Raw genomic sequence first — 24,671 nt, forward strand, 5'->3', positions numbered from 1 at the left:
ACTGGGGGGTCCAGGAGCCAACCGCCGGGGTTTTTGGCCCCCCCAAACGGCGCCCCCCCCAAACACCCCCCTCAGCGGCGCAGGCCTGTAGCCTGATTCCGAGAGCCCCTTTCACTGAAAAAAAAAAACGTGGTCTAGGCCGCCCCAAACTGGGGGGTCAAATGGATGCCATTTTGACCGCATAGTTGGTGTGGTCTAGACACGTTGGGGGGGCGACCCCCACTGTAAAAATTCCTTTCTTTTGTACGGAAATGGTACAAAAAAATATAGTACGGAGGTACGGAACGTTCCCGTACTTGCTCCATAAAACCCAGTAAAGGGTAGGGAAAAAAAAGTCGGAACTTTCCGTAGTTGGCAAGTACGGCGGCCCAGGCAAAAATGCCGATTTTTTCCGTACTTTTTTTCCAGTGCCAAACGTGGCCAAACGTGGTCTAGACCGCCCCAAACGGGGCCCAAAACGTGGTTTTTAGACCACACCAACTGATGTGGTAAAAATGGCACCCATCTGACCACACCGGTGGTGCGGTCTGGACCACGTTTGGTTTTTCAGTGTTCGTCGTGCTCTCTCTCTCGCTCTCCTGGGGCGTCCCGAGTGGGAGCGAGAGAGACAGAGCAACGAAACCACTCTCGGAATCAGTCTACTGCCTGCTGCGGTCGTTCCAAGAAGCGCAGCGCCCTTGCGGGCCCCTTTCCCACTCAGGCTGCCGAGGCCCCACGTATACCTGCAGACTGATTCCGAAGGATAGTTTCCCTAGTTTCCTCGCTCTGTCTCTATCGCACTCATGGAGCGTTTCGGAGGCGTGCGAGAGAGTCAGAGCGACGAAACTGTCCTTCGTCATCGTCCCTGAACCGATTGCAGGGCTTCTGCGAAACGGTCCGCTGGAGAGAGAGAGAGAGAGGGGAAAAGAGAGGAAAAGAGAGAGGGGGAGGGGGAAAAAAGAAAAAAAAAAAAGGGGGGAAAAAAAGGGAGGAAAGGGAAAGGAAAGCGGTCCGGTCTAACCCCTTTTTAGAAAAAAATTTTATTTGTAAATTTTTTTTTTTTAAGGGGGGTCAGTTTTAAAATGAGGTGTTCGATTTTAAATCCCCCGTGAATTTTAACAAAGTTTGGTTTTCTTTTTATATCGTATTTCAGCATTTATTGGTTGTATTAAAAATACAATTTTGGGGGAGAAAAAAGTTTGTTTTTTGGGCAAATTTTGGATTTCCCAGAAGAAATTTTTTTTTAAATTGAAAATTAAATATGTTGTGTTTTGGATTTAAATGTACAACAATGGAAGAAATGGCATAGGGGTAAGGAAGAGTTAAAAAAAAAACGTTTGAAGGATTTGATTTTATTGGTGTTTTTAGTAATAGGATTGCTAACAACGTAACAACTCAACCAAAACATTAGTGGTCACCAGACAAAATTTATACCCAGTACCAATAAGAAATTTACAATTCAGATTTAACGGAGAACTTAACAGACATACATATTTATTTATTCCTTTCTCCTGATTCCTCAATTTCAAGAAAAATAATGGTTCACAAGAGAATAAAATCACTTGTTGGAAGGGTTCCCTTCTTGAGATGATTAACAAAAGCTTTTTTAATAACCCAAGCAAAACAGATGTCATGAGACGAAGTAATCACATATCCAGCACCCAATAAGGTAGAAAAAGAAAAATTAAATTCCAAATACTCGTGTGAAGGCTCTACAAAGCCGGCTGATTCAAGAAGTTTTGGCAGACATTAAGACATTACCACTAAGCATACAACAGCTAAAGACACAGTCAAAACACAAAAATAAGATACTATTGATGAAGAACAGTGATTATTGTAGTAACTTAACTTAAAATCACAGGATTTGACGCTTTTGGAAACTTAGGATGACATTTCGAGCGCAAATTTAAACCAGAGAGACGCGGCTGAGTAATCAGGGCACCTCAGGCGACACTCCGATCAAAATCAAACTTGTCTAGAACTAGCGCCTCTTCATCATGGCCAGGTTCTTCCGGATTTGAGCGACGTGGTCAAGGTTCCTTAGGGTCGTGTCCCTGCCTTTAGGGCACAGGGCGGTCACCAGCAGCTCGTTGTGCACCGCCTCCCACTCGTCCAGGAGAGCCTGCAAACAGTGCCGAGCTTTGAACAAGACCATACGTGAGAAAACAGGGTGGCTTAACAAACTGGGTTCCTGAGGAGCATTTAAGGTAGTATTGCACGGATAATCTATATTCATGGTTGTCAGGTCAGAGTTTTAAGTTTTTAAGATAGCCTCAAGACGTGGTTTGGAGGTGTTCCAAATGTTCACCAGTACAATATGAACAAGAATAGGTCACTCTCACGCAGGATGGGCCTCGATATTCAGGTTAATTTTAATTTATTGCGTTTACAGAGCGAAACTCTTGGAATTGAATTCTGGCCATACCAACTTAACAATCACTTTTCTAGTGCGTAAGTTGACGTAAGAGAGGTATTGTGAAATAAAGCACGGGGTAGGTGGTCTCGGGCCCCAACTTGGCGAGGAGTCAAAGTTATTTTATGTCTAGGATCGAAAACTTTAATTCGGACTTAAAAATAATAGTCTTTCCATTCCACGTGAAGTGTCGCCACACAGTTTCACGGAGGAATACATTGGTGTGGCCACACGTTTGGTTCACGCCCTGTGGAGCGACACTGGAGCTCACAACGCGTTCGGGATTTTCGTCAGCCTCCACCGGTCTTCTGGCCCACTGTGCGGTGATTTACCTCCGTGTCTGGCCGTGGGCCACTGCGTCCAGTGTCGTTGAGCCGCGCCATCACCTGGGCGCCGATGAGTCCGGACTGGATGCAGAGGATTTGAGCGCGGAAGGAGCTGGCACCGGGACACACCTCATCGCACACGGCCAGCAGGTCGCGGCAGTACCCCACCAGGCGCTTCGTCTCGGCTGCACACAGAGCACACAACTCACTGAAAATGCACTGTTAATGTCTTGCGGTGAAAGGCTGCACCAACATATTATGGTGGAGATTTTCTCCATTATACCAACAAACTCGTCAAAATATCTACAGTGAATTCTCAATGTATGTTACGAAGTCAGCTGCACCACCATAATATGGAACCGTTTCACCATAATGTGGAGAATCTTCACAGTACAACATTTAGAGTGTGGAAGAGTCATTTTACCGGTGATACAAAGGCATTAAAATTACGCCCTTCAAGGGCGTTAGCGATTTGCGCCCCTGGAGCGGCGTGAATCGTTATTGCCTTTGAGACGGGCATTATAAAATATTGATTAAAATTCCCATACTACCATTCACGCCCTTCCCAAGGGCATGAAACGATTTACGCCAAGGGGGAAACCACTGTGAATTTCAGTGTACAAATCCTATGAATTTCGGTCGAATTTCGATGAATTTTATTAAATTTCAGTAAATTTTACATGTTTGATGAATTTTGGAGTGCAAATTTGGCTGCTGTTACTTCCCCTTGTTTACGCCCTTAAAGGGCATAAAAGAGTATTTATGCCTTAAAGGAAGTAATTTTCATACCTTATTTAAACAGTGCTCTATGACATAAAACTATCATAACACAGAGAAAATTGATTGTGTTATGAAGAAACTGATCATAAGTTCCTTCACTAAAGGTTACTGCAACGCTGATTTAACATCAAGTTTTTTGTTCGTTTTAAGGAGAAAAAGCTGTGAGGGATCTTAGAAGTACATAGTGCCCCTAACCTAACCTTGCCCCAGCAAAACTTAAATTCTGTTAAAGAACTTGTCGAGTAGTCCGAAACATGTTATAAAAAGTAAGCTCCTCCGAATTTGATAGCACACCTGCGGTGAGCCTGGCGACCAGCACATCCGGTTGGTCCATCTCGATGATGGCGTTCTTGGCCTGCAGCACCAGGCTGTGCGTGGGGTGCAGCGGGCCGCGGGGCCAGAGGGCGTCACTGATGAACCGCTCCCACTCCTTCAGCGGCACCTGTAAAAGACAGACGAAAAGGTTGCAGTCGCACCCAGGAAATATCACTGGTAAAACTAAAGCGTAGTACACTCCCAATACCCTACTGAGAAATGCCGTGGAGTCATAATACTGAGGCAATTCTCAGTACTTTACGACACAAATCTGTCAAAATACAGAGAAATTTGAGTGTAATATGCTGAGAACCTTTCTTCGTGGGTTATACTACCTTCATTGTCCAGTCATAATACTAAGCTATTTATTCGCAACACTAAAAAATTCTCAGTCGAATATTCAGAGTGTGTTACCCTCTTTTTTCAAGCGTTATCAGGTTACGCTTGAAATCAAGCATACCAGGCTCATCCACCAAGATGTCCCCTATCTTAATGCATGGGGGCACTTCTAGTCTCTGCCTCATTTCAAGCGTAACTTAAGGCTTGGCTCAAGCACAGGGTTGAGCTTCAGTTTGACCAGTGGTCTCAGGAAACAGAAGTGTGTGTCACACACACCCTCAAGTCCTCAACCGTAACTCAACCTCCTTCACACTAATTTGCTACGTGCCTTCTTCTATGCATAAAGTTGGCACGAAAGTAAACACTCGAAGCGAGGGGGAAAGCACTCGCGTCATAGTCGGGTCACTCTGACCGTAATAGCACGCGTACGCGTCATAGTGTGCGTAATAGTAGTGTAATAGCCGAAATTCTCCAAATTTGATCTATTTTACGATTTATTTGGACAGTTTTCAGCTAAATCCCTAAAATTTGAGGCGTAATAGAGCGTAATGGACGTAATAGTGGGGTCGCTGGTAAAGAGTGATTTCCCCCTCGGTATTGAGGAAATAGTACTTTGTACTGCTGTGTCGAATACTTTTTGACCCTGACCTTTGAGGAACTCTCCAGCAGGGCCTTGAGGCGGCGCTCCAGACTCCTGGACTGGTCGTACGGTGTGTCGGCACCTCCGGGGGTGGACACCGAGTCGAAAATGCCGGCCGGGTTTTGAGCCATGGCCTTCATGCTGTCGACGCCGCCCGAGAGGACCGATCTGAACATGTTCGCCATGATCTCCATCGTGGCGCCGGCTCCGAAGGCCACGAGCGGTCCCTTGTCCCCGCAGCCGCTGCAGGCCCAGTTGTTGTCCAGGTCGCGGATGAGCACCGGGAACGCCTTTTTCTTCTTGGCTGAAACACACACTCTTAAAACCTTACGAAGTATTATGAGCATACATATAACAAACTAAAATACTTTGTTATACGAAGAAATAGTTCGTAAATTACGAAGTATTTACTTTGTAAGCTTACGTATGCTCAAAATACTTTATTATACAAACTACTTTTCTTTGTAAGGCCCAAAATAGTTTGTAAGGTTTTCTCAGTGCAGGGCATTGCGACGTAAGTATAAACGACTAGACTTTTCGACACAACACGCTAAATTCTCGTGGACTTTTCTAACGCACAAAAATGCACAGAAACGTCGTTCATTGTAATGTGCATCGCTGAATTCATTTCATGCATCTTTCGGCATGGAATGTACACAGTGATGCATAATATGAGACACACCTCACGAACGTATGCATGCATTATTGCATCAATCTCAATACAAATAATAAAAGAAGCATAGATTCTCCAAAGCCTTTTCATGGACCTTAATATATAAAAACAAACTCAGGATATTCTCAAACAAGTTTTGGAAACTTCAGTATAGATGTGTTTGCTTCGATCCACCAGTATATTACGAAGAGAGTCTTTAAACCAAGAAAAGGAGGATTTACGAGATTCTATAACATCATCGCAAAGCTATGAGAAGTTTCAGGAAAAAAAGCTTGAAGCAGCCGGTCGCGAGTAATTAGGCAAATTTAATGGTTGAATTGGTCAAAACCATGAAGGTTGAGATAGATATTGCGTAAAATTTACAAAAGAGTTTGGAGCTTTATCGAACTTGATGCGAAGCGCAGAGCATTACGCGAGGCATTACGACACATTTTAATTCTTAACATTTTTGGCGGGAAACCCTAGCGGATGCATTGCTTTACACGAATGTAAAAACCTACTTAAACGGAAGTATCAAGAGGGGAGGAATAGAAAGCCATAATCAGACGAACATGCAAAATTCACATTTTAACGAAAACAACGCCACAAGGTTGAAAAACAGTGTACCCACCACTGCAAGAGCGGCAGCACCATCCCTCCAGGTACAGCCCGCGCTGGCTTGGGTCCGAGCACAGTTCACAGCGGCAGAGGAAGTTCCGGTAGAGTAAGGCCATGCGGCGCTTGGCCGCCCCCTCGAGGTAGTTGGGCAGGTAGCCGAGGGCCAGGTGCTCCCCGCGAGCGATGTCGCGCGTCGCCACCAACACGTACTCCAAGCTGCCGGCGACACCTGAAACCACAGACGAACACACTCAATTCTTGTGGATTTTGAGTCATCAGTCTTTACAGAACTTCGATGGCGTCGTAAAAATGACTTCGGATAAAGCATTGACGTTTCTCTACATAAGAACAGTCGACAAAAACGACGTCTTCGATGACACCCCTACCTGCCATTGGGTGGGGGTCCCCCACGCGCTGCCAGACCTGCGTCTCCACGTTGTGGCGGCACGAGTGCTCCACCAACGACATGCCGGCAAACAGACCAGTCACCTGGAGGCGCACGGGAAAAGAAGGGTGAGGCAAAGGACTCGCCAGAAGGAGAAGACAACACAGTGGGCCAGAAGACCGGCGCCGGCGGCCAGGACTCAAGACGCGCTTTGAGCTCAAGAGTCGCTAAATGGGACTCGAACCGAACGTGTGACCCCACCAATGGATTCCTCGTTCGAAGAGCAATCCATTGGTGGGGTCACACGTTCGGTTCGAGTCCCATTCAGCAACTCTGGGGCTGAGAGCGCGCCTAATACTTACGTGCCGTCCCGAGCTCGAGCCGCAGCCCGTCGAGTTGATGTAGCAGACGCCGGCCGCGCGACGCACCTTCTCGGCGCTGAGCCAGGTCATGCCTGCCACGTCGCGCACCCACTCGGCCGCCTTCGAACACGCCAGCTCGAACTCGCTATGGCTCGTCATGAGGCGCATGCGGCCGGCAGGCGGCAGCTGTCAACAAAAGCCAACAAGGTCCAAATTCAATTCATTTCTATGCATAATTACGTGAAGATACGTGCGCACACTCGAAATTGATCCAGGAAGCGGAAGAAGGGTATAAGTCGAACGTAATCCGTGCACTTTTGCAAGGCCTAAACCTTGCAGGTGGGAGAACAGGTGGGGAATGTCACCTAAAAATAGATGCAAGAGGATGGGACTTGTCTCACCACACTTATTTTTGGATCAAATTTTCACTCATGTTTACTTGATAGACTGATAAGAGGTCACTGCATCAACTCGACTTAACCCCTTCTTCCGCTTCCAGGATCAATTACTAAGTCGTTTTTGAGAATAAGCTTCGAAAAAAATTGAGAGGTTGAGAAATTTAAGGTCGCGAGCAGAAAAAGGTTGAGGACCACTGAGTAAGGACAACACACGTACACTGCAAGAAAAAGTGTGAATAGCACAACAAAAACTGCACAATAAAAGTACAACACGGATTGCATGAAGTACAACGAGAATTGTGCAAACCACAACGAGGCCTGGACTGCCCAGCACTCGTCATGCCGATTCCCTTGTACTTCGAACAACAATTGTTGTACTTTGAAAATATGATAATCTCCTGATAAAAATTTGCCAATAATTTGTGTACTTTGGTTGGTTTTTTTTTTGCAGTGTACAGGAACTTTAAGTCCGCGGAAAGCGTGTTCCAGCCGTGGTCACGTACCTTGTTGATTTCCTCAACCATATTTGTCACAGGCGGGTTTTCGTACTGAAGGCTCTCCAAAATATCTCGGCGCGCTTTGTCTTCGAAAGCAAGGGTGGTCCTGAGGGCGGCCAGGTAACTCCACAATCTCGACTCCCAGGCGGTGAGTTTACCTGCAGCCAAACAATAAATAGAAGAACAGGTTGTCACTTTTCCGATGCTCGCTAAACACAGTACCTCGCTGCGTACAGAGAAAGAACATATCCTGCTGAGGTGCGGTGCGATCTCTCACTAAAATACTGATGCACTGCGAATCCATTACTAGTATGAGGCAGTATCACACCATTTGAGTCGAGCCCTTGTGTCTCACGCTTACAAGCGCGAGCCACGTTTACCCCACGCTAGCAAGTAGAGACAACGTTTATCTCACACTTGCAAGCGTGACACACGGTTTCTCTCCAAAGGGTACTTGTTATTGTTTTGAAAGCGTGCGACAAACGTGGCTTACGCTTGTAAGCGTCACACAATGGTTTGCACGAGTGTGAGACTGTCTCACACTTGGATTTGCTGTACTATTTAGCAGATGACACATTTTACATTAAGGCCCCAAAACAAAATAGATATAAAAAAATGTGTCCCCAGCTCGAGCTGCTGGTTCCAAGTGGAGCCAAAATGGAGTATATGCGTAATGAGAAAATATTGAGAATACAAGACACTAGCCATTTAGAGTAAGTGCGACAGAACTAGTAAAGCTGGCGGAGGTGAGAGTGTGCATGCATGCATCTCGGTTGCTCTGACCTATCTTCCATGTGACCTTGACCTTAGTGTGTATGGGTAGTTTAAGGACAAGATAGAAAACAAAATCTGATAAAATAATGTTTATTAAATGCCTTTTCTGATATCAAGACTTGTCACAATGAGCTCAAAATGAGAAGAAAGGGTTTGACCTTTCTTGTCCCCAGATGTTAACAGCCTGCTGGGGAGAAAGTAGTCCAGTGGGCCCAACAGAACATGATCACTCCATAATTCAAGAGCTTCTTCAGTGGCCACCTCGAATAGGCTTCCAACTTTCATCAGGCCCAGGTGATCCCGGAAAAAAATTTGACAAAATTGTCCAGACTTTGCACTTACGAAGCCACAATGTAGGGGCGTGCACAGGACTGCATTCAGCGGATAATTCTATGATAAAACAAAAATGAGAACGCGCTGTCAGAGACACTGGCGCAGTAGGGACGGGTTTTCCTCCAGCCTGCGCAAGAGTTTACTGAGGCAATCAACATCCATCAAAAGATGGGCCTTCTGAAAGAGAAATAGAATTGTTAGGGCAAAAATATTAAGAAACGACTCGTTCTTATAAAATGAATACAAATTGCTGCTCATTTTTTTAAAAATGCTTGTATGTTTGACCCAGCTAAGTTGTGTCAAGAAATAAAGTCAGTCACTTATTTGCGTAGGATGTTCAATGTTGCACAACATTTTAATTATATAAGCAAAGCAATTATTCAGTGAATCATAAAAAATAATAAACATCTAATTCCACAACCAAATGCAGTGACAACGATTACACTGCCAGCAAAGAGGAACAATGCCGTAAAACTAACTGCAGTCGACTGATGTGCAGAATCTCTCACTACAGTTTCTAAAATAAACAATATCCTCATTATTGAGATTGCAGACAAACTAGACTGCAATCAAACTAAAATATAGACTGGGTAAATGAACAGCAATTGTGTTCATGCAATACAATTAAAACTATCACAGATACACATGTGTCAGAAGAAAAAATACACCTCAGAACATGTCGGCTCCAAACTAATATGCTTTGCTCCGTTGTCCTCCTTATTACATGGAAATAACAAAGTACTCACCCTTCTCCTCAATTCCTCACGTTCAATTAACAAGTTCTTGTTTTCTCTCCTCAATTCCTCACGTTCAATTAACAAGTTCTTGTTTTCTATCAGTATCTCCTCCGCATTGACGCTGGGCAATGAACGGCTCGGTTGTAAATTTTCCTGAAGATTTGTGGCTGAAAACACATGAAACAAAGTGAGGTTAGTGACGAAGAAACAAAAATGGTGTGGAAGAAAATATTAGTCGGAACAACAACTCACCATCCTTCATTACATGCTTCCGAAGCACAGCCTGAGCGCCAACATATTTGATGCTTGCAGTTCCATGAGAGCAGCTCCAAACATCCTCAGTAATTGGACTGCAGGTGACGGTCGAAACTGTCTCTTGCCTGAGTTGGTGTTTTAAATTTGAGCCAAACAATGTCGGAACAGCACCAGGTTTCAATGTTAACCTTCCTGATTTGTCCAGTTGGAACTGGTCGGCCTCAAAATGAACCTTAACAGAAGGAAAACAAAATCTACTACAAACATGTAACTTAAAACGCATGTTGGACGCGTATGGCGTATGTTGACCTGGAGGGCAAAAACTAATATGGGCTGTAGGGTACCATAACCTAACAACTTGACAAGAAAAGTACTAAAGTTGCACTTAGTTAAGTGAAGTCAAATCAGGTACCATAAATAGACGCTCAATTTTTAATTCAACGAGCTTATGTTTACCTCACAAATGCGGGACTGCAGCGGTGTAGATTCAGGCAAGCCCAGGATCTTCAGCCACTCCGGGCGTCTCGTCTTGGTTATTGTGAAAAGAGCAACTCCATCTTCTGTTCTATTCTTGCACTTAACAGCTGAACAGCCAGTCATTTTGCTGCTGTTATGTTGATGCGCCTACGAAACACGGACTGAATACTAAATATGAACTCAGAGCATTTTGCTTACAAAGGAACTCTCACACAAAGATAGGCTCCCCAGCGTCCAAGTCAGTGTAAAAACTGTACCAACCTACGGACAAAATATGCCAGTTACATGAAGGGAATTTTCCTCATACACGGCCTTCGTAAGCACGAGCAATGAATAATATTCAAATTTTTGTCTTATACAGTCCACTTTTGTGAGTTAAGGGCTTCTACACAGTAAATGTCTTACGGTGAAAGGCTGCACCAACATAATATGGTGGAGATTTTCTCCATAATACCAACGAAATTCGTCAAAATCTCTATAAGGTACAGTGAATTCTCGATGGTATGTTACGAAGTCAGCTGCACCACCATAATATGGAACATTTTCACCATAATATGGAGAATCTTCACTGTAGAACGTTTAGAGTGTAAATGCAGTTTCAAATTGTGATGAGGTTGCGGCGGAGTTATCGCGGGTGGTTGTGGCAGCCTGCTTTGGATTCCGTTCGGGCGTCGGATCATTATTTTGTTAATGATCACTGAAAAGGTATTTGAAACCATCAAAAATGCCGCCGAAACAGGGTCCAAGATGTCGAGTATTAGGGTGCACGTACTCGAAGAAACCTGTACCGCCTGGAACCTCCTTGTTTCTTGTCCCAAACTTTACGGACGACAAGGTCAAGAACGTTGTTGTGTAAGTTAACCTACGAATGCGTGCTGTTTGAACGGAGATGTGAGCATTAATCTCAGGTGTGATGCCCCAAGTAATTGCTTTCCTGTTATTTCGTGCAGGTTTGAATCTTGGGTTCAACTATCAGGCAACAATGAACATCTAGAAATCCCCATAAAACATTTGAGACGCAACATGAAATTTTGCGAGAGGCATTTTCTTCCAGACCAATTCCAGGCTGGTGGGAGGAGAGGCAAGAAACTGAAGAAAAAAGAAACTTTGCCATCAGTGTTTGATGAACACCACGCACCCATCTCTGATGAGCACATGAGCCAGTGGAGGCAAACACAACACTACAGAGCCATATTTGAACCTCTCACACCTAGGAGGAAAGCGGCATCAGAAAAAGTGGTGGTGGAACCTCCTGTCAATCAGGTTCAGCATTATTGTAATCTAGTGAGCTAATCATTTTTTCTGTTGTCACTTTTCCTTTTCCTGTTGTTATCTGTCAAACAAATTCTGAATTGTTGTAATGTATTTGTCTTTTTTTCTGCTGTAACCTGTCAGACAGATTTAGTCGATTTTAATTAGCTGTTGTGATATTTTGTGCAGTTTTGAGCCGCCCTCGTTTACCTTGTGCTTTCTGACATAAAACATGCATAAACTTTAACTTCTGGATTTTCTCTTGCAACTCCACCACCAGCGTCCTGTCAGGGTATTCATTAAATTTAAATCTCCCTTCACATACATGAGCGATTCTTGGTCAACGTAACACAGGTCCCTTAGCTTATTTTAAAGAACATGGCGTGTTTTCCGCGACTTAGAGAAAAATTATAAATGCGACAGGATTGTGCGGGCCGCACAATACGAAACAACACAATCATCTGCTTTGACGTTCAGGACTTTCCTGGACATTTTTTATCAGCAAATATTGGCGCGTGTGTGCAGGTGTGAATTGTGTGCAGTAAGTTAGGTACAAAATGGTAGAAGAAAGGTACAAAAAAAAAAAAACAGGACCCGAGCGAAGCCAGAGAGGTGGGGATGGCTTTCTGACAAGAGACGAACAGAAAGGAAATATTGTCCCAAATTACCTTCTTTGGTCCCAGGAATGATGGAATTATAAGCATATTAGCCGCAACTTTACATCCACTAGGTGATTTGCTGCGGAAATTTGTTTTCTCAATATGAAGCAGTAGCAAGTTACACTCTTAAAACCTTACGAAGTATTTTAAGCATACATATAATAACAAACTAAAATACTTTGTTATACGAAGAAATAGTTCGTAACTTACAAAGTATTTGCTTTGTAAGCTTACGTATGCTCAAAATACTTTGTTATACAAACTACTTTTCTTTGTAAGGCCCAAAATAGTTTATAAGGTTTTCTCAGTGTACCTGGTGGATATTAAGTTGAATCACCTGGTGGACACAAACTTGGAGCATAGACTACTGATGACAAACTGATAAGCTCAAAATTGCAACATTCCTGGGACCAAAAAAAAATTTATCCCACAAGTGATAATTTCGCCAGTTTGCCGGGAACTCACCCTTGGGCAGCTTGAACTTGGCGCGCTGGAAGGCAGCGCATTCGGGCTGGTGGATCTCCTTCTTGCTGCAGGCCTCACTGCACACCGGCCAGCCGCACAGGGCGCACGCACGCACGCGGTGGGGCGGCATGAAACAACCCACGCACAGGGGCTGCAAAGTCACGAAAAGAGGTTTATTTCCGAACAATTAACGATTCTCAGCGACCAACGCGTGCAAAGGGGCTGCAAAGTTACAAAATGCCGATGTTTCTCGAAACATGCATGACTGTCAGCGCAACTATCGCACAGCACTGTCAGAAAATGGTTGAACAGAAACCATCAGATGAGTGAAAATTTAGTCGTTCTAAAACATAGAATGTCATCATGAACCAAAGCGGAACAAATTTTGATGAATCTAGTGTGCAACAATGTGCGTAAAAGAACAAAGTTCTTGTTAGTACCATTAACGACACAATTGGTGTGCAAAGAACATCTTTTGCGATTATCTGCTCAAATAAAATATATTATGAATAATCATCAATTTCATTATTGTAAGTAATACGGAAGTTACTATCATTAAAAGTGGAACTCTGTAAAATAAATTTAGCATAAAAGCACTTAGTCAATACGTGTCACAGTCATTACAAAATCTATTTGGAATAACAACACTTGCCGTTAACTAACAACACTTGTTGGTCAACGACTTGTTTGTGGAGGTGGACTGTTAATGCGTTACAGCAAATTTGTCGATGTAAATTTATCCTTTGGATCCAATACAACTACACTCATTCCACAACAAATCTTTAAGCTGAATAAACTAGCAATAAATTTTTCAGTAAGTTGAGACAAATTTTTTATCAGTTAGGGACTGCAAAATTATTTACCGGTAAGTCCAATTTGGAAACAAAAAATATGTTTATCTGAAATTACCAAGTATTTTAAAAAATCTGCAGACAAATAAGTCCTGTAATTTCTTCTTTGACCTGAAATTGAGTGTTTTACGAATGCTGACGTAGAACGCAGAAGAAACTCTGTCGGTAATGATTATTCCAAACTCATACCAGAATGCAGCCACTGGTCAGAATACTTCAAATACTGTTTCAGGGTTAGACAAAACACTCACCTGATCTTCATCCGACCCGAAATTGGGAGTGGCTACCAGTGGGATTTCCCTCATGAGTATGGTACCCATTGGGATGTCCTTGGTGGCCACGACGCAGCGGCCAACCTCAGGACTAACACGCAACTCCATGCAACCGCAAATCTGGACAAACAAGACATCGTTAAAAACTAACATTCAGTGGGCCAGAAGACCGGTGGAGGCGGCCAAAATTCTAGACGAGCTTTGCAACCGTAAGTCCACAGGTCAGAGAATTTACACAAAGCGTGTCGTTAACTTCCAAGTGGAGCATGCCATGGACTCTCCTGGTTTCCGAGAGCGCTGCCGCACTGGTGAAACAGAGGCATAAAAACTACGCCTTTTCCACTTGTCAACGATTTACGCCTCTGGAACGGTGTGAATCCGTGGGAAGGTCGTGAATTTACATAGGACTTCAACGATAAACGTCCTTCAAGAGCGTTAAGGGGAGGTTCTGGTGAAAATGCTATTTTCTCCTAAATAGGTCCCACTGTGAAAATTTGTTAAAAATTTGATGTCTTATCAAGTATTTATTAAAAATTTTCATTGGGGAGGCACATTCCATGCCCTGAACCCAGTCGCAGAGCCTTTTTCTCCCATTTAGGCTATAACTTTAAAAATCTTCTTGCGCATACTATTTTGTCGTAAAAGGTTGGCTTAGACATTTTTCACTTCTTCGATTCATTTTTTAAAAATGCCAGCATGCACATCTCAAAATGTCAATTGCATTTTTATTCGCAAGCTTTCTTACCAAGCATTTCACTATAATTGATCAAAAATGTACAAAATAGTCAAATTTTAGGGACTTTTCAGCTTTAAAAGCTAATAACTAATAATATGATGGAAGTTTTGAGCTCTGCATGCCGGTATCTTTTGAAAATGAGTCGAAGAAGTGAAAAATGTCAAGAACAACCTTTTACGACAAAATAGTATGCGCAAGGAGATTTTTTAAGATACAGCCAAAATAGGCTAAAAAAGACTCTTTGACTGGGTTTACAGCCTGGCATGTGCCTTCAAAAGTCAAATTTTAGTCTCCTCAATGAAAAATTTTATATTCCAAACAAATTATGACTGTAGGATCCATTTGGAAAATGGCAAGATTTTCACCAGAACCTCCCCTTAAGTACTGTTTGAGCCCTTATGGGTTTTTGGTTTTCGCCTTTTCTCCAGTAAGGTCCGATTGGAGACACGCTTACCTGGCGATGGCGAGGCCAGTCCTGAACCTGATGATCCTTGCCGCAGTAGAAGTCCACCTGGCAGCGGCTGCATTTCAGGGTGCCCACTTTGTCGCAGACAGCACACTCGCCGCTCTTCGGACCTGCGCCAATCAGATGACGGATGTCGTTAGGATATTTGATCCACACACTGTTAAAACGGTACCTGGCTTTCCCAGGAAGCCTATGGTAGAGACATAGGCGATTTCCAGGGAGTTCCTGGGAAAACCAGGAGCCGTTTTTACCGTGCACTCTGAAAACCTTGCAAACTATTTCAGGCCTTATATAGAAAAGCAGTTTGTTATAACAAAGTATCTTGAGCATACATAAAGCTTGCAAAGAAAATGCTTTGTGATTTACAAACTATTTCATCGTATAACGAAGTAAATTTGATTTTAGTATGTAAGCTCAGAATACTTGGTAAGGTTTTATGCATGCATAAAGCCAAGGAAGGGGGTGACTCAATTTACATCAATGATCAGGGCAAACAAAAAAACTGTTTTCAAGGTAAACTAGAACCTTTCAGGAAAACTAGAACCAAACAAATGAAACATGCACATGGATTTTTATCATAAAAGCATCAAAAGTTACACGTAGTTACACGAGTAAAGCGGAAACCTAAGCAATTCAGAACTTGGACTGAGTGACATGTCAACGAGTACAGTGGCAGAGGAACCACTCTGAGAAAAAATGACGGTAAATCCTGGATAATTTTTTTGCCAAACTTTACCGTACTTCAAAAACCAGTATCCACCGTACAGTCTACAGTATTTACCGTACTTGTTTTACAAAATATTCCGTAGTCTTTTAACAGTAGTTACCGTTCTTCCGTACAGTCCATGCCGTAAGAAAGACCAGATCTGGTCCCAACAAAGGCCGCTTCCAAGAATTGTCCACATCAGGATCTTGAAAAAAGGGGGTCGACCGACTGAAAAATTTTATTGCACCTTTGGATAGGTCTCGTCAAGACCTTTTCAACGAGTGGTCGGAAGGGGGGTCCAGGAGTCCGACTTCAGCAGTTTACGTACATCAGAATCTTGAAAAAAGAGGGTCAACCGACTAAAAAAAAAATAGCAGTTTTTGATAGGCATAAGTACGGTATTGCCGGGGGAAAAGTACGGGATTCCCTGTAAAAAAAAGTACGGTGTTGCCTGTAAAAAAAGTACGGCATTGCCGGTAAAAAATGACGGTATTGCCTGTTAAAAAAGTACGGAAAAGTCCGGAGTAATCAGTACAGGATTTACCGTGATCTTTTCTCGCAGTGACGAGACGACTAGTATTTTAACGGGGTACTTACCAAAAGTCACAACGCGCTTGCCGTCCTTCTCCGACATGATGAAATCTTGTTAGTGAACGTCAGCAATACAGATGGTCGGAACTCTAGGTGTCAGCTGGAACCAAACCACGCAACTATGTGAGTCGTCGGGGAATCAAAAGAATGAAAGCCGAACACCGGTGCCTGCCCCAGAACTTCTACTCTACAAATCGAAGAGTGTACATGGTATGCTCTAACTGGAGCATGCCTGCAAGCACGCTCTAGCTAGCGCATGCCTGCCAAGCATGCACTTACTAGCGCATACATGCCACGTACACGCTTCCTGATGCAGACAACTCCCTATCCCTTATGCACTAGATGCATGCTTCAGTTAGCGTGTACATGGCATGTATGCGCTAGTAAGTGCATGCTTGGCAGGCATGCGCTAGCTAGAGCGTGCTTGCAGGCATGCTCCAGTTAGAGCATACCATGTACACTCTTCGATTTGTAGAGTACGGGCTGAAGAAAAAATGCTACCCCTGTTGGCATGAGCACCCGGCACAACCCGCGTGGAAGAATCTGGACCGGAAACCATAAAGTGATATCATGTTGTGGTTTAAATGATTACGGGGGCAGTAGCGTCTTTTGCACGTGTTTTGACGATTTTCGAACCTCCTGTTTAGACGTTAATATAAAGATAAGTATGAATGCCAGAGGCAAACGGCAGGCACCATTTGAAAGATAAAAGTTTTTACAACATTTAAAAAAAAAATATTTAGTTTTAGCATTGAATTAGGATGTTTTGTGTTATATGCAAAAATGGTCTGCAAAATTACATGGTTTCGCTGCGCGCACGATTGCAGCCAAAGTTTTTAACTTTTTACCAATCCGTAAAATGCATCTGAAAAAGCATGAAATTGCCCATAAAATGACCCTTGGGTTTTAATATTGGGCCAGAAAAAATGTGGTTCGTTTCCATCTTAAGTTAAAGATGAGCGTTTCAATAGTTAAGTTATGGTTTATATGGTTTAGAATTTGTAAAGGCACTTCTAGCGGCTCGGAGTGGAGTGGACAAGGGGAAGGGAAAGAGCATGGATTGGGGTCAGTACATAGCATGAGCCGGCCTTTTCCAGGGATTTCACCAATTGTCATACGTTAGAAAACTATAGATAGTGTTCTTCCCGGTCTTCTAGATTCTGCTATACGACGAGCCTTTCCTTAATCCAGTGACGTCTGAAATGCCCCACTACGATACAATAGACCATTCCCGTCGTCCACCACAAAACAAAGCAGAATCACTAAACCGGAAATGGCGCCAAATGGGAAGCCCGGAAGGAGAAAACGCTGGCAAATGCGTCCCTTCCTTGGACAAGAAGGAAGGAAATGCGGATCGGGCTAGGAAGGGTACTTCGGAGAAGAGCTGGAACGGGAGATAAGAAATAAGAGAAGAAATCCAGAAGAAAAACCGCTGCACTTGGTTTCTTCTCAACTTCCGGTCCAACTTTTCTCCAAGGTAGTTTACCCTTTCACTTGTAAAATATCAAACCACCAGAGCAGGCGCGTTGTGATGCCGGTGCCATTTCCGGTTTGGATATTCTCTTTCAGTTCGAACTAGTCGACGGCTTGATTGACGGCGAAGAGATAAAAATATCGAAAGAACTTCAAGTCGCGCTTCTTCGAGTAAACAGGATTCACAGAATTTGAAAACGTGAAAGATTTCATACCACCGAATCGGCACGATTATATATGAAATTTTGACAAACGATGTGTGCACTGACAGATTGCCCGTGACACGACGCAGTTTTCAAGTCGGGACTGATTCCCTCCCCGACAAACTGTTCGCGGCAAAACAAAAACCGTGGTTAATGATGGGTACCGGGATGTACCTTATTTAATGGATCTAACTCTTTACAAGATTCCGAGAAGATACTAGACGAGACTCACGGGCTCGAAACCACAGTGCACTTACATGTCTGCAAAGGGTGAGCGTTTCAATCGCCACCATACACGATGTACGATGTGGGTATCAAAAAGTAGCTTCGACTAAAGGAGCGTTCATAGAACGTTCATAGGGATAGAAATCTCTCCTGCGTAACGGTATGGTACTACATGGAAAGGGAAGGGGTATCTCTAGCGTAACGCTGTGTAAAGGGGGGGGGCGGAATCTCTCCTGCGTAATGTTACGCAACATGGGAGGGAATTTCCCCTGCGTAACGCTACGGTACACGGAGAGTGTGTTTTTCTGATCCAGCGTAACGTCACGCTGCGAACAATGAGGTATTTAGCGATAGAGAAGAAGAGAAAGAAGAAGATGCGGCGGTGGGGGTAGAACATAACAAACCCTCATTTGTTTAGGCAATTTGTCTGCTTGCGGGGCGGGGGGGGGGCGGGTGGGGGCCATCATGACCGCCAAACAAATGAGGGTTTGAGATGTTCTACCCCTACCGCCGCATCTTCTTCTAGCTCTTCTTCACTGTCGCAAAATACCTCATTACCTACCTCTAACCTTTTGAGCTTCAGTTTTGACGCTCCAACGGAAAACAGTAACGGTTGAAAACCATCTAGACGAACGCGGTGCACTTCACGATGGCCCGAGTGGTGACGTGATGCGCTGCACTGAAAAACCAACCGTGGTCCAGACCGCACCACTGGTGTGGTCAGATGGGTGCCACTTTGACCACATCAGTTGGTGTGGTCTAGACCACGTTTGGCCACGTTTGGTGCGGTCTAGACCGGTCAAAATGGCATCCATTTGACCACACCAGTTGGTGCGGTCTAGACCACGTTTGGTTTTTCAGTGTGTTTTCACGAAGGAATTCAAACGCAGATCCTGCTGCCGCACTGCTTTTCCGAAGGAACACGCGTAAATTGTCGCCCCTTGGACAAGCTACGGATGGAGTTAGGACATACTTCCTCCTCCAAGCCTTCATCCATCAAGTGCTCTGAAGTAGAACACGACCTCCCGTGCTATGGCGGGGCAGAACACTAAGCCAGACCGCCTACCCCGCGCTCTGCGTCACGTCATACCAAAATTTACCTCATGGGTCATTCCATGTGAAATCGACAAGGTTCAAATCGACCAGTGCTCCGATTTTGATGAAACTTGCAGCGATTGTTGGTCTTATGGTCCCATTGAAGTTGCCAAAATATTTTGGTCGAAATGTCAAAGGGGTCTGAGTAGTGCACGATTCAATTTTTTTCACTTTTTGTGAATGGGTATCCGTTTTTTGCTAATATCTCCGGAACTATTCGTCGTACGACAAAAATGAGTACACCGTTGGAAAGAGGAGAAAAAACTGAATAAAATCAAAAAAAAATTATTTTTTTTGGAGAAAAAAAATTTTCTTTTATACTAAACTCAAACTTTCAAAGTTATGTTTGAAACTGTTCCCCTTCATCAAAATTGACATGCTATGGCTCAAAAAGTAGCTTTACCCTTCCCCTAAACGAAAATGTCAATCATACAAAGTACTTTTTTTCGTTTGGGAGAACGAGCGATTTCCGTGGACCTCTGCACTGGATCCGGGCCTACCCTCTGCCTGAACGGTGCACAACGGCCCGGCGCTGTGGCACCGCGGTGTCCTGCCACCCACCCCCATCCCTTTCCGCAGTTCCCAGAGCAGAAGTAGGGGCGCCTGGAGGGTAGGCCGCACCCCGCACGCCGCCCCGGGCTCCCACGGTCACCGCCCAGCAGGTAGGCAACCCTTCCTATTCACCCCGAGCCTTGCTTCGTGGCGCAGCCGAAGTGCAGCCGAAGTTGATGCGAAAACGGCATTCCCCCCGACGGTGCTGCCAGTGTTTGGGCTGTGGCGACAAGACGAACTTGTTGTTGTTCGTTTGTCTTGGTTTGTTTACTTTCTGCACCGACTACTTGTTGGAGTAAATATTTTTTGAGCATTGACTTTGAGTCGATTTTATGCCCTGAAAAGGTCCGTTTTTCTTGTGTACGAGTTCTTTCTCTTTTTTAAAAAATCTGATATTATAGGATTGTGCTTTGGTTTGATGACGCTTCTTGTTTTATTTTGAGGTTTGGTTTCTTTGTGGTTCAGGTTCCCCCTGCACAATGGGCCGAGCAGACACCAAGAAGTGTTTCCTGAGAAAGGTACAACATCTTCCTGATGTTGGTGCCTGCTCTGGGGATTTCACTGCAAGAGCCAGCCTATCTCCAGAAAGGATTCGTTTGCTCAAGATCAGAAGTGGCTGCAGAAAGAGTTTGCAGTATGTTTGTGATGGACATTTCACTAAGTTCATTCACCGCTTTGAAGCACACCAGAAAAACTGCTGTCTTCATCAGTCAACATCTGTTCATGATGGCCCTCCAGCCAAAAAGAAAAAAACTGGCACTCCTCAATTGCATGTTATTACACTCCAAATGCGGGACAGTGCCAAAACTATTGGACTTGCTTTGGTGCCCGGCAAGAAAGTGTGTGTCAAGTGCAAGATTGACCTGAACGCTAAAATCAAAGCTGCTGAAAAATCTGCCGCAGAAAAGGCTGCTCAAGAATCTTCAAGCAACGCTCCTGACCCGGCTTCAATTTCCAACCCTCCTATATTTTCGTCACCTAGTGTAGGGTCTACTTTGGCCCCCAGTGATATTACAACTCCCACTGTACCTGCTGATAATAAGGCTTCTAAAGAAGAGTTTTTTCAGGAGAGTATTGATGGATTAAATACTTGGCTGTCCTCTCTTGGATTCTCTCCTGTTAATGAAAGGAAATTAAAGACTCAGAAGAGCTATGGGCGTAAAGTTATGAAGAAAATAAGAGCAGCGCTGACAAAATTTTCTGATCAACAACTAACTGAGGACGAAGATGCAGCATACTTCAGAGAAATAATAGGCCAACTACAGCAATTTATTGATTGTCATCCCCAGCCCGATAAAAAATTATTAGCTTTATCAGTTGTACCAAAAAGTTGGAGCATTTCCAGGATTGAAAGCACATTTGGGGTATCCAACTACATGGCGAGGAAAAGCCGTCTACTAGTGCAAGACAAGGGTATTCTGTGTGGCCCGGGTCCTAAAGTGGGACGCAAACTTTCACCTGAGACAGTGGAGCTGATCACCAAATTCTACTACAGGGACGACATAAGTCGGCCTCTCCCTGGACCCTAAAGATGTACTGAGTGTTTTAGTGGACGGGAAGAGAGTGAAGAAAACTAAAAGACTAGTGCTGTCTACTCTCAGTTGCTTGCATCAAAAGTTTAAAGAAGAACACCCTGATCACAAAGTCTCTTTAGCTAAATTTTGTGAACTGAGACCAAAAGAGTGTGTATTAGCTGGTAGTGCCGGGACTCATGTGATTTGTGTGTGCACCTATCATCAGAATCCAGAACTTATGTTTGAAGCGGGAAATCTAAGTGAAGCTGGATTAGAAAATATAAAAGCGTGCAAAAAGTTGCTTTTATGCTCAGAGCCTAGTGAAGACTGTTTTTTTCGAAGATGTAATGACTGTTGTGATTCCACTGTTTTACAGGAAAAATTGGAAGTTTATTTTGACTCAGAAATGATTTCCACTGTGGTTTACAACCAGTGGGAGTCCACAGACCGGGCAAATATTGTAACTTTAAGTAAATCTACTGATGATTTTATTTCTGAGTTTATATCGCAGATTGAAAGTCTCATACCCCATGATTTTATTAGCAAAGTGCAAGCAAATTTCTATAAGGAATCAATTGAAAATTTAAAAGATGGTGAAGTTGTTGTTAATGTTGACTTTGCAGAAAATTTCTCTTTTGTTGTACAAAATAGCTCCCAGGGGTGGTACTTTAATAATAAACAGGCGACATTGCATCCCTGTTTGATTTATTATAAAGATGCAGAGGGCAAAGTATGCCACTCAGCATTTGTTTTGATATCAGATCACTTGGATCATAGTACTGCTGCAGTGCATACATTTCAGAAAAAATTGATCCGTCATATAACTGAGGACCTCAAGATAAAGCTGGCTAAAATCAAATACTTTTCAGACGGTTGTGCTGCTCAGTACAAAAATAAAAAAGCTGCCGCCAATGTATGGTTTCATGAAAGGGATTTTGGAGTACCTGCAGAATGGCACTTTTATGCTACGAGCCATGGAAAAACTGCCTGTGATGGTGTGGGCGGCATGATCAAACATACTACAATGTTGCATTGCCTACGCTTAACAGCAAAAGACCCACAAATAACAATTGCATATGATTTCTATGATTGGGTGTCTAAAAACATTCAAGGAGTGACTGCTAAATGGGTTCCGAAAGAAGAAGTTATTGAAAATGAAAAGGCTTTACTTGTGAGATTTGAGACAGCTTTTGACATTGATGGAATCAAATCCCACCATGCTTTAATTCCTAGAGTGCCATCAAAGGATATCTTACTTAAGTTGTATTCACAAGATACAAAATTTAATATTAAGAAGATATGTACCAAAGAATTTGAACTAGACTATAGTGAGGTAAAAGGATTTGTAACATTTACAGAAGACGAAAATTCCTGGAAGCTAGGCTGCGTATCTGAATTCCATGAAGAGGATGAAAACTTTTCGGTTCAAGTTATGGAAGCTACTGGACAACCAAGAAGTTACAAGTTTACTGATATTGTTATAATTGTTAGTCTACATGACATTGTAAGTCTAGTTAATCCGTACTTTCAAGCCAAAGGGACAATTGTGAAACTTCGAGTAAGTGATGCTAAGGCAGCAGATGTAAAATTAAAATCTAAGAAAAAAAATATGTTTTGAAGCAAGGTATAACTTGCAGCTACAGTTATACTACTTTAAAGGTTCAGAGGAAAGTCAGATAATTTTTATGTATAAAAACAACTTTGAATAAACACCCAGCATTTTAAAGTTTGTGTTCGATTTAAATTTCCTAACAATTTGAAAGAAATCTCAGTCTGGTAACAAACATTTGACAATGTGCAACACAAACTCTCGCCTAGGGCCATACTGAAAATTTGAAGGTCAAGAAGGAGATGGAGTAGGGGGAGGGGACAGGGGAAGAGGGGTAGTAACGTAGGATGAGTTGCCTACCTGCTGGGCGGTGACCGTGGGAGCCCGGGGCGGCGTGCGGGGTGCGGCCTACCCTCCAGGCGCCCCTACTTCTGCTCTGGGAACTGCGGAAAGGGATGGGGGTGGGTGGCAGGACACCGCGGTGCCACAGCGCCGGGCCGTTGTGCACCGTTCAGGCAGAGGGTAGGCCCGGATCCAGTGCAGAGGTCCACGGAAATCGCTCGTTCTCCCAAACGAAAAAAAGTACTTTGTATGATTGACATTTTCGTTTAGGGGAAGGGTAAAGCTACTTTTTGAGCCATAGCATGTCAATTTTGATGAAGGGGAACAGTTTCAAACATAACTTTGAAAGTTTGAGTTTAGTATAAAAGAAAATTTTTTTTCTCCAAAAAAAATAATTTTTTTTTGATTTTATTCAGTTTTTTCTCCTCTTTCCAACGGTGTACTCATTTTTGTCGTACGACGAATAGTTCCGGAGATATTAGCAAAAAACGGATACCCATTCACAAAAAGTGAAAAAAATTGAATCGTGCACTACTCAGACCCCTTTGACATTTCGACCAAAATATTTTGGCAACTTCAATGGGACCATAAGACCAACAATCGCTGCAAGTTTCATCAAAATCGGAGCACTGGTCGATTTGAACCTTGTCGATTTCACATGGAATGACCCTCATCGCGATTTTTTCCTCAAATTACTGCTCAACCTTTGACATTGTGCTCTAATTTATCTCTTTAAGCCGCGTAGCAATGCGCGTCTAATGAAATTGTAGTTACTTTATCGGCTGCGTCAGCGAGTCTTTTTTGCCGTGCGGCTTCGAGCCGGGTGCATTCCTTTCCGCGCCGCAAAGATAATGTCCTTCCTGAAATAGGATTTCTCGGAAGAGGGGTCCGTGGTCCGTGGCCGGCAAACAAGCGTGCTGATGCACTCTCCTACGGGGAAATTCCGCCGGGCGCGTTCGTCCGTACGGCCTGCGGCTCGGCGGTTCGTCGGGTGCTCTCCGGTGTTACCGCGCTTCGGGCGCGTTCGGGCGGCCGAAGTTGCCGAAGGCGCGCGACTCGGGCGTCCTCTACTCGGCGGAGTCACGCACTCGCACTCCTCTCCTGACACCACCCGACTACCGGACCGGCCGTCCGGAGGGAGAGCCTCCGGGCGGCCGGTCCGGTAGCCCGGTGGTGTCAGTTCAGTTGTCCAGTCCAAGTCCAGTCGTCAGTCGCATCTCGCGCTCCTCTTGGAGCACCCGTGTCGCAGTGGGCCAGAAGACCGGTGCAGTCGGCCGGATTTCTCGACGCGTTTTGAGCTCCAGAGTCGTTAAAAAGAACTCGAAGCAGAACATTTGACCCCACCGATGGATTGCTCTCCGAACGAGGAATTTATTGGTGGGATCACACGTCTGCTTCAAGTCCCGTTTTGCTGCTCTTGAGCTCAAAATGCGTCTAGAAT

General features: G+C 44.0%; 4 protein-coding genes across 14 annotated transcripts; 2 read left to right on the forward strand and 2 right to left on the reverse strand.

Annotated features, from left to right (window-relative positions):
• Positions 1-1,315: 1,315 nt before the first annotated feature.
• Positions 1,316-24,209, reverse strand: LOC117648166. Of its 11 annotated transcripts, XM_034390432.1 has the most exons (14): positions 18,216-18,309; positions 16,534-16,541; positions 16,284-16,377; positions 14,969-15,090; positions 13,758-13,898; positions 12,656-12,806; positions 7,711-7,862; positions 6,810-6,995; positions 6,449-6,551; positions 6,076-6,291; positions 4,801-5,096; positions 3,793-3,940; positions 2,725-2,903; positions 1,316-2,101 (listed from the first exon to the last, which is right to left on the reverse strand). In XM_034390432.1, exons 3-14 carry the CDS (start codon positions 16,318-16,320, stop codon positions 1,961-1,963), a joined length of 1,872 nt encoding a protein of 623 aa, XP_034246323.1. In that variant the 5' UTR covers positions 16,321-16,377; positions 16,534-16,541; positions 18,216-18,309; the 3' UTR covers positions 1,316-1,960. The 11 variants fall into 11 exon arrangements, with proteins under 11 accessions (XP_034246323.1, XP_034246324.1, XP_034246331.1 ...); XM_034390433.1 differs by lacking the exons at positions 16,534-16,541; positions 18,216-18,309 and adding an exon at positions 24,005-24,209; XM_034390440.1 differs by lacking the exons at positions 16,534-16,541; positions 18,216-18,309 and adding an exon at positions 19,152-19,170.
• Positions 8,770-10,719, reverse strand: LOC117648187. The gene is made up of 5 exons (XM_034390525.1): positions 10,705-10,719; positions 10,260-10,541; positions 9,801-10,035; positions 9,558-9,715; positions 8,770-8,988 (listed from the first exon to the last, which is right to left on the reverse strand). Exons 2-5 carry the CDS (start codon positions 10,401-10,403, stop codon positions 8,899-8,901), a joined length of 627 nt encoding a protein of 208 aa, XP_034246416.1. The 5' UTR covers positions 10,404-10,541; positions 10,705-10,719; the 3' UTR covers positions 8,770-8,898.
• LOC117648193 lies at positions 10,968-11,846 on the forward strand. The gene is made up of 2 exons (XM_034390532.1): positions 10,968-11,132; positions 11,231-11,846. Exons 1-2 carry the CDS (start codon positions 11,005-11,007, stop codon positions 11,571-11,573), a joined length of 471 nt encoding a protein of 156 aa, XP_034246423.1. The 5' UTR covers positions 10,968-11,004; the 3' UTR covers positions 11,574-11,846.
• Positions 19,278-21,354, forward strand: LOC117648494. The gene is made up of 2 exons (XM_034391001.1): positions 19,278-20,170; positions 20,291-21,354. Exon 2 carries the CDS (start codon positions 20,305-20,307, stop codon positions 21,352-21,354), a length of 1,050 nt encoding a protein of 349 aa, XP_034246892.1. The 5' UTR covers positions 19,278-20,170; positions 20,291-20,304.
• Positions 24,210-24,671: the final 462 nt, after the last annotated feature.

Source organism: Thrips palmi, unplaced genomic scaffold (assembly GCF_012932325.1).
Source record: "Thrips palmi isolate BJ-2018 unplaced genomic scaffold, TpBJ-2018v1 HiC_scaffold_3, whole genome shotgun sequence".
Classification (NCBI taxonomy): domain Eukaryota; kingdom Metazoa; phylum Arthropoda; class Insecta; order Thysanoptera; family Thripidae; genus Thrips; species Thrips palmi.

Excerpts from the sequence above, each read along its gene's own strand:
- LOC117648187 (XM_034390525.1), bottom strand. The coding sequence starts at position 10,403 with ATGACTGGCTGTTCAGCTGTTAAGTGCAAGAATAGAACAGAAGATGGA. Across the intron at positions 10,036-10,259 it reads TGCAGTCCCGCATTTGTGAG|GTTCATTTTGAGGCCGACCA; the intron begins GTAAACATAAGC and ends CCTTCTGTTAAG. Across the intron at positions 8,989-9,557 it reads GTGAGGAATTGAGGAGAAGG|AAGGCCCATCTTTTGATGGA; the intron begins GTGAGTACTTTG and ends TTTCTCTTTCAG.
- LOC117648193 (XM_034390532.1), top strand. The coding sequence starts at position 11,005 with ATGCCGCCGAAACAGGGTCCAAGATGTCGAGTATTAGGGTGCACGTAC. Across the intron at positions 11,133-11,230 it reads AAGGTCAAGAACGTTGTTGT|GTTTGAATCTTGGGTTCAAC; the intron begins GTAAGTTAACCT and ends TATTTCGTGCAG.
- LOC117648166 (XM_034390433.1), bottom strand. The coding sequence starts at position 16,320 with ATGTCGGAGAAGGACGGCAAGCGCGTTGTGACTTTTG. Across the intron at positions 6,552-6,809 it reads GCTCGAGCTCGGGACGGCAC|GTGACTGGTCTGTTTGCCGG; the intron begins GTAAGTATTAGG and ends GTGCGCCTCCAG. Across the intron at positions 2,904-3,792 it reads GGTCGCCAGGCTCACCGCAG|CCGAGACGAAGCGCCTGGTG; the intron begins GTGTGCTATCAA and ends CTCTGTGTGCAG.
- LOC117648494 (XM_034391001.1), top strand. The coding sequence starts at position 20,305 with ATGGGCCGAGCAGACACCAAGAAGTGTTTCCTGAGAAAGGTACAACAT.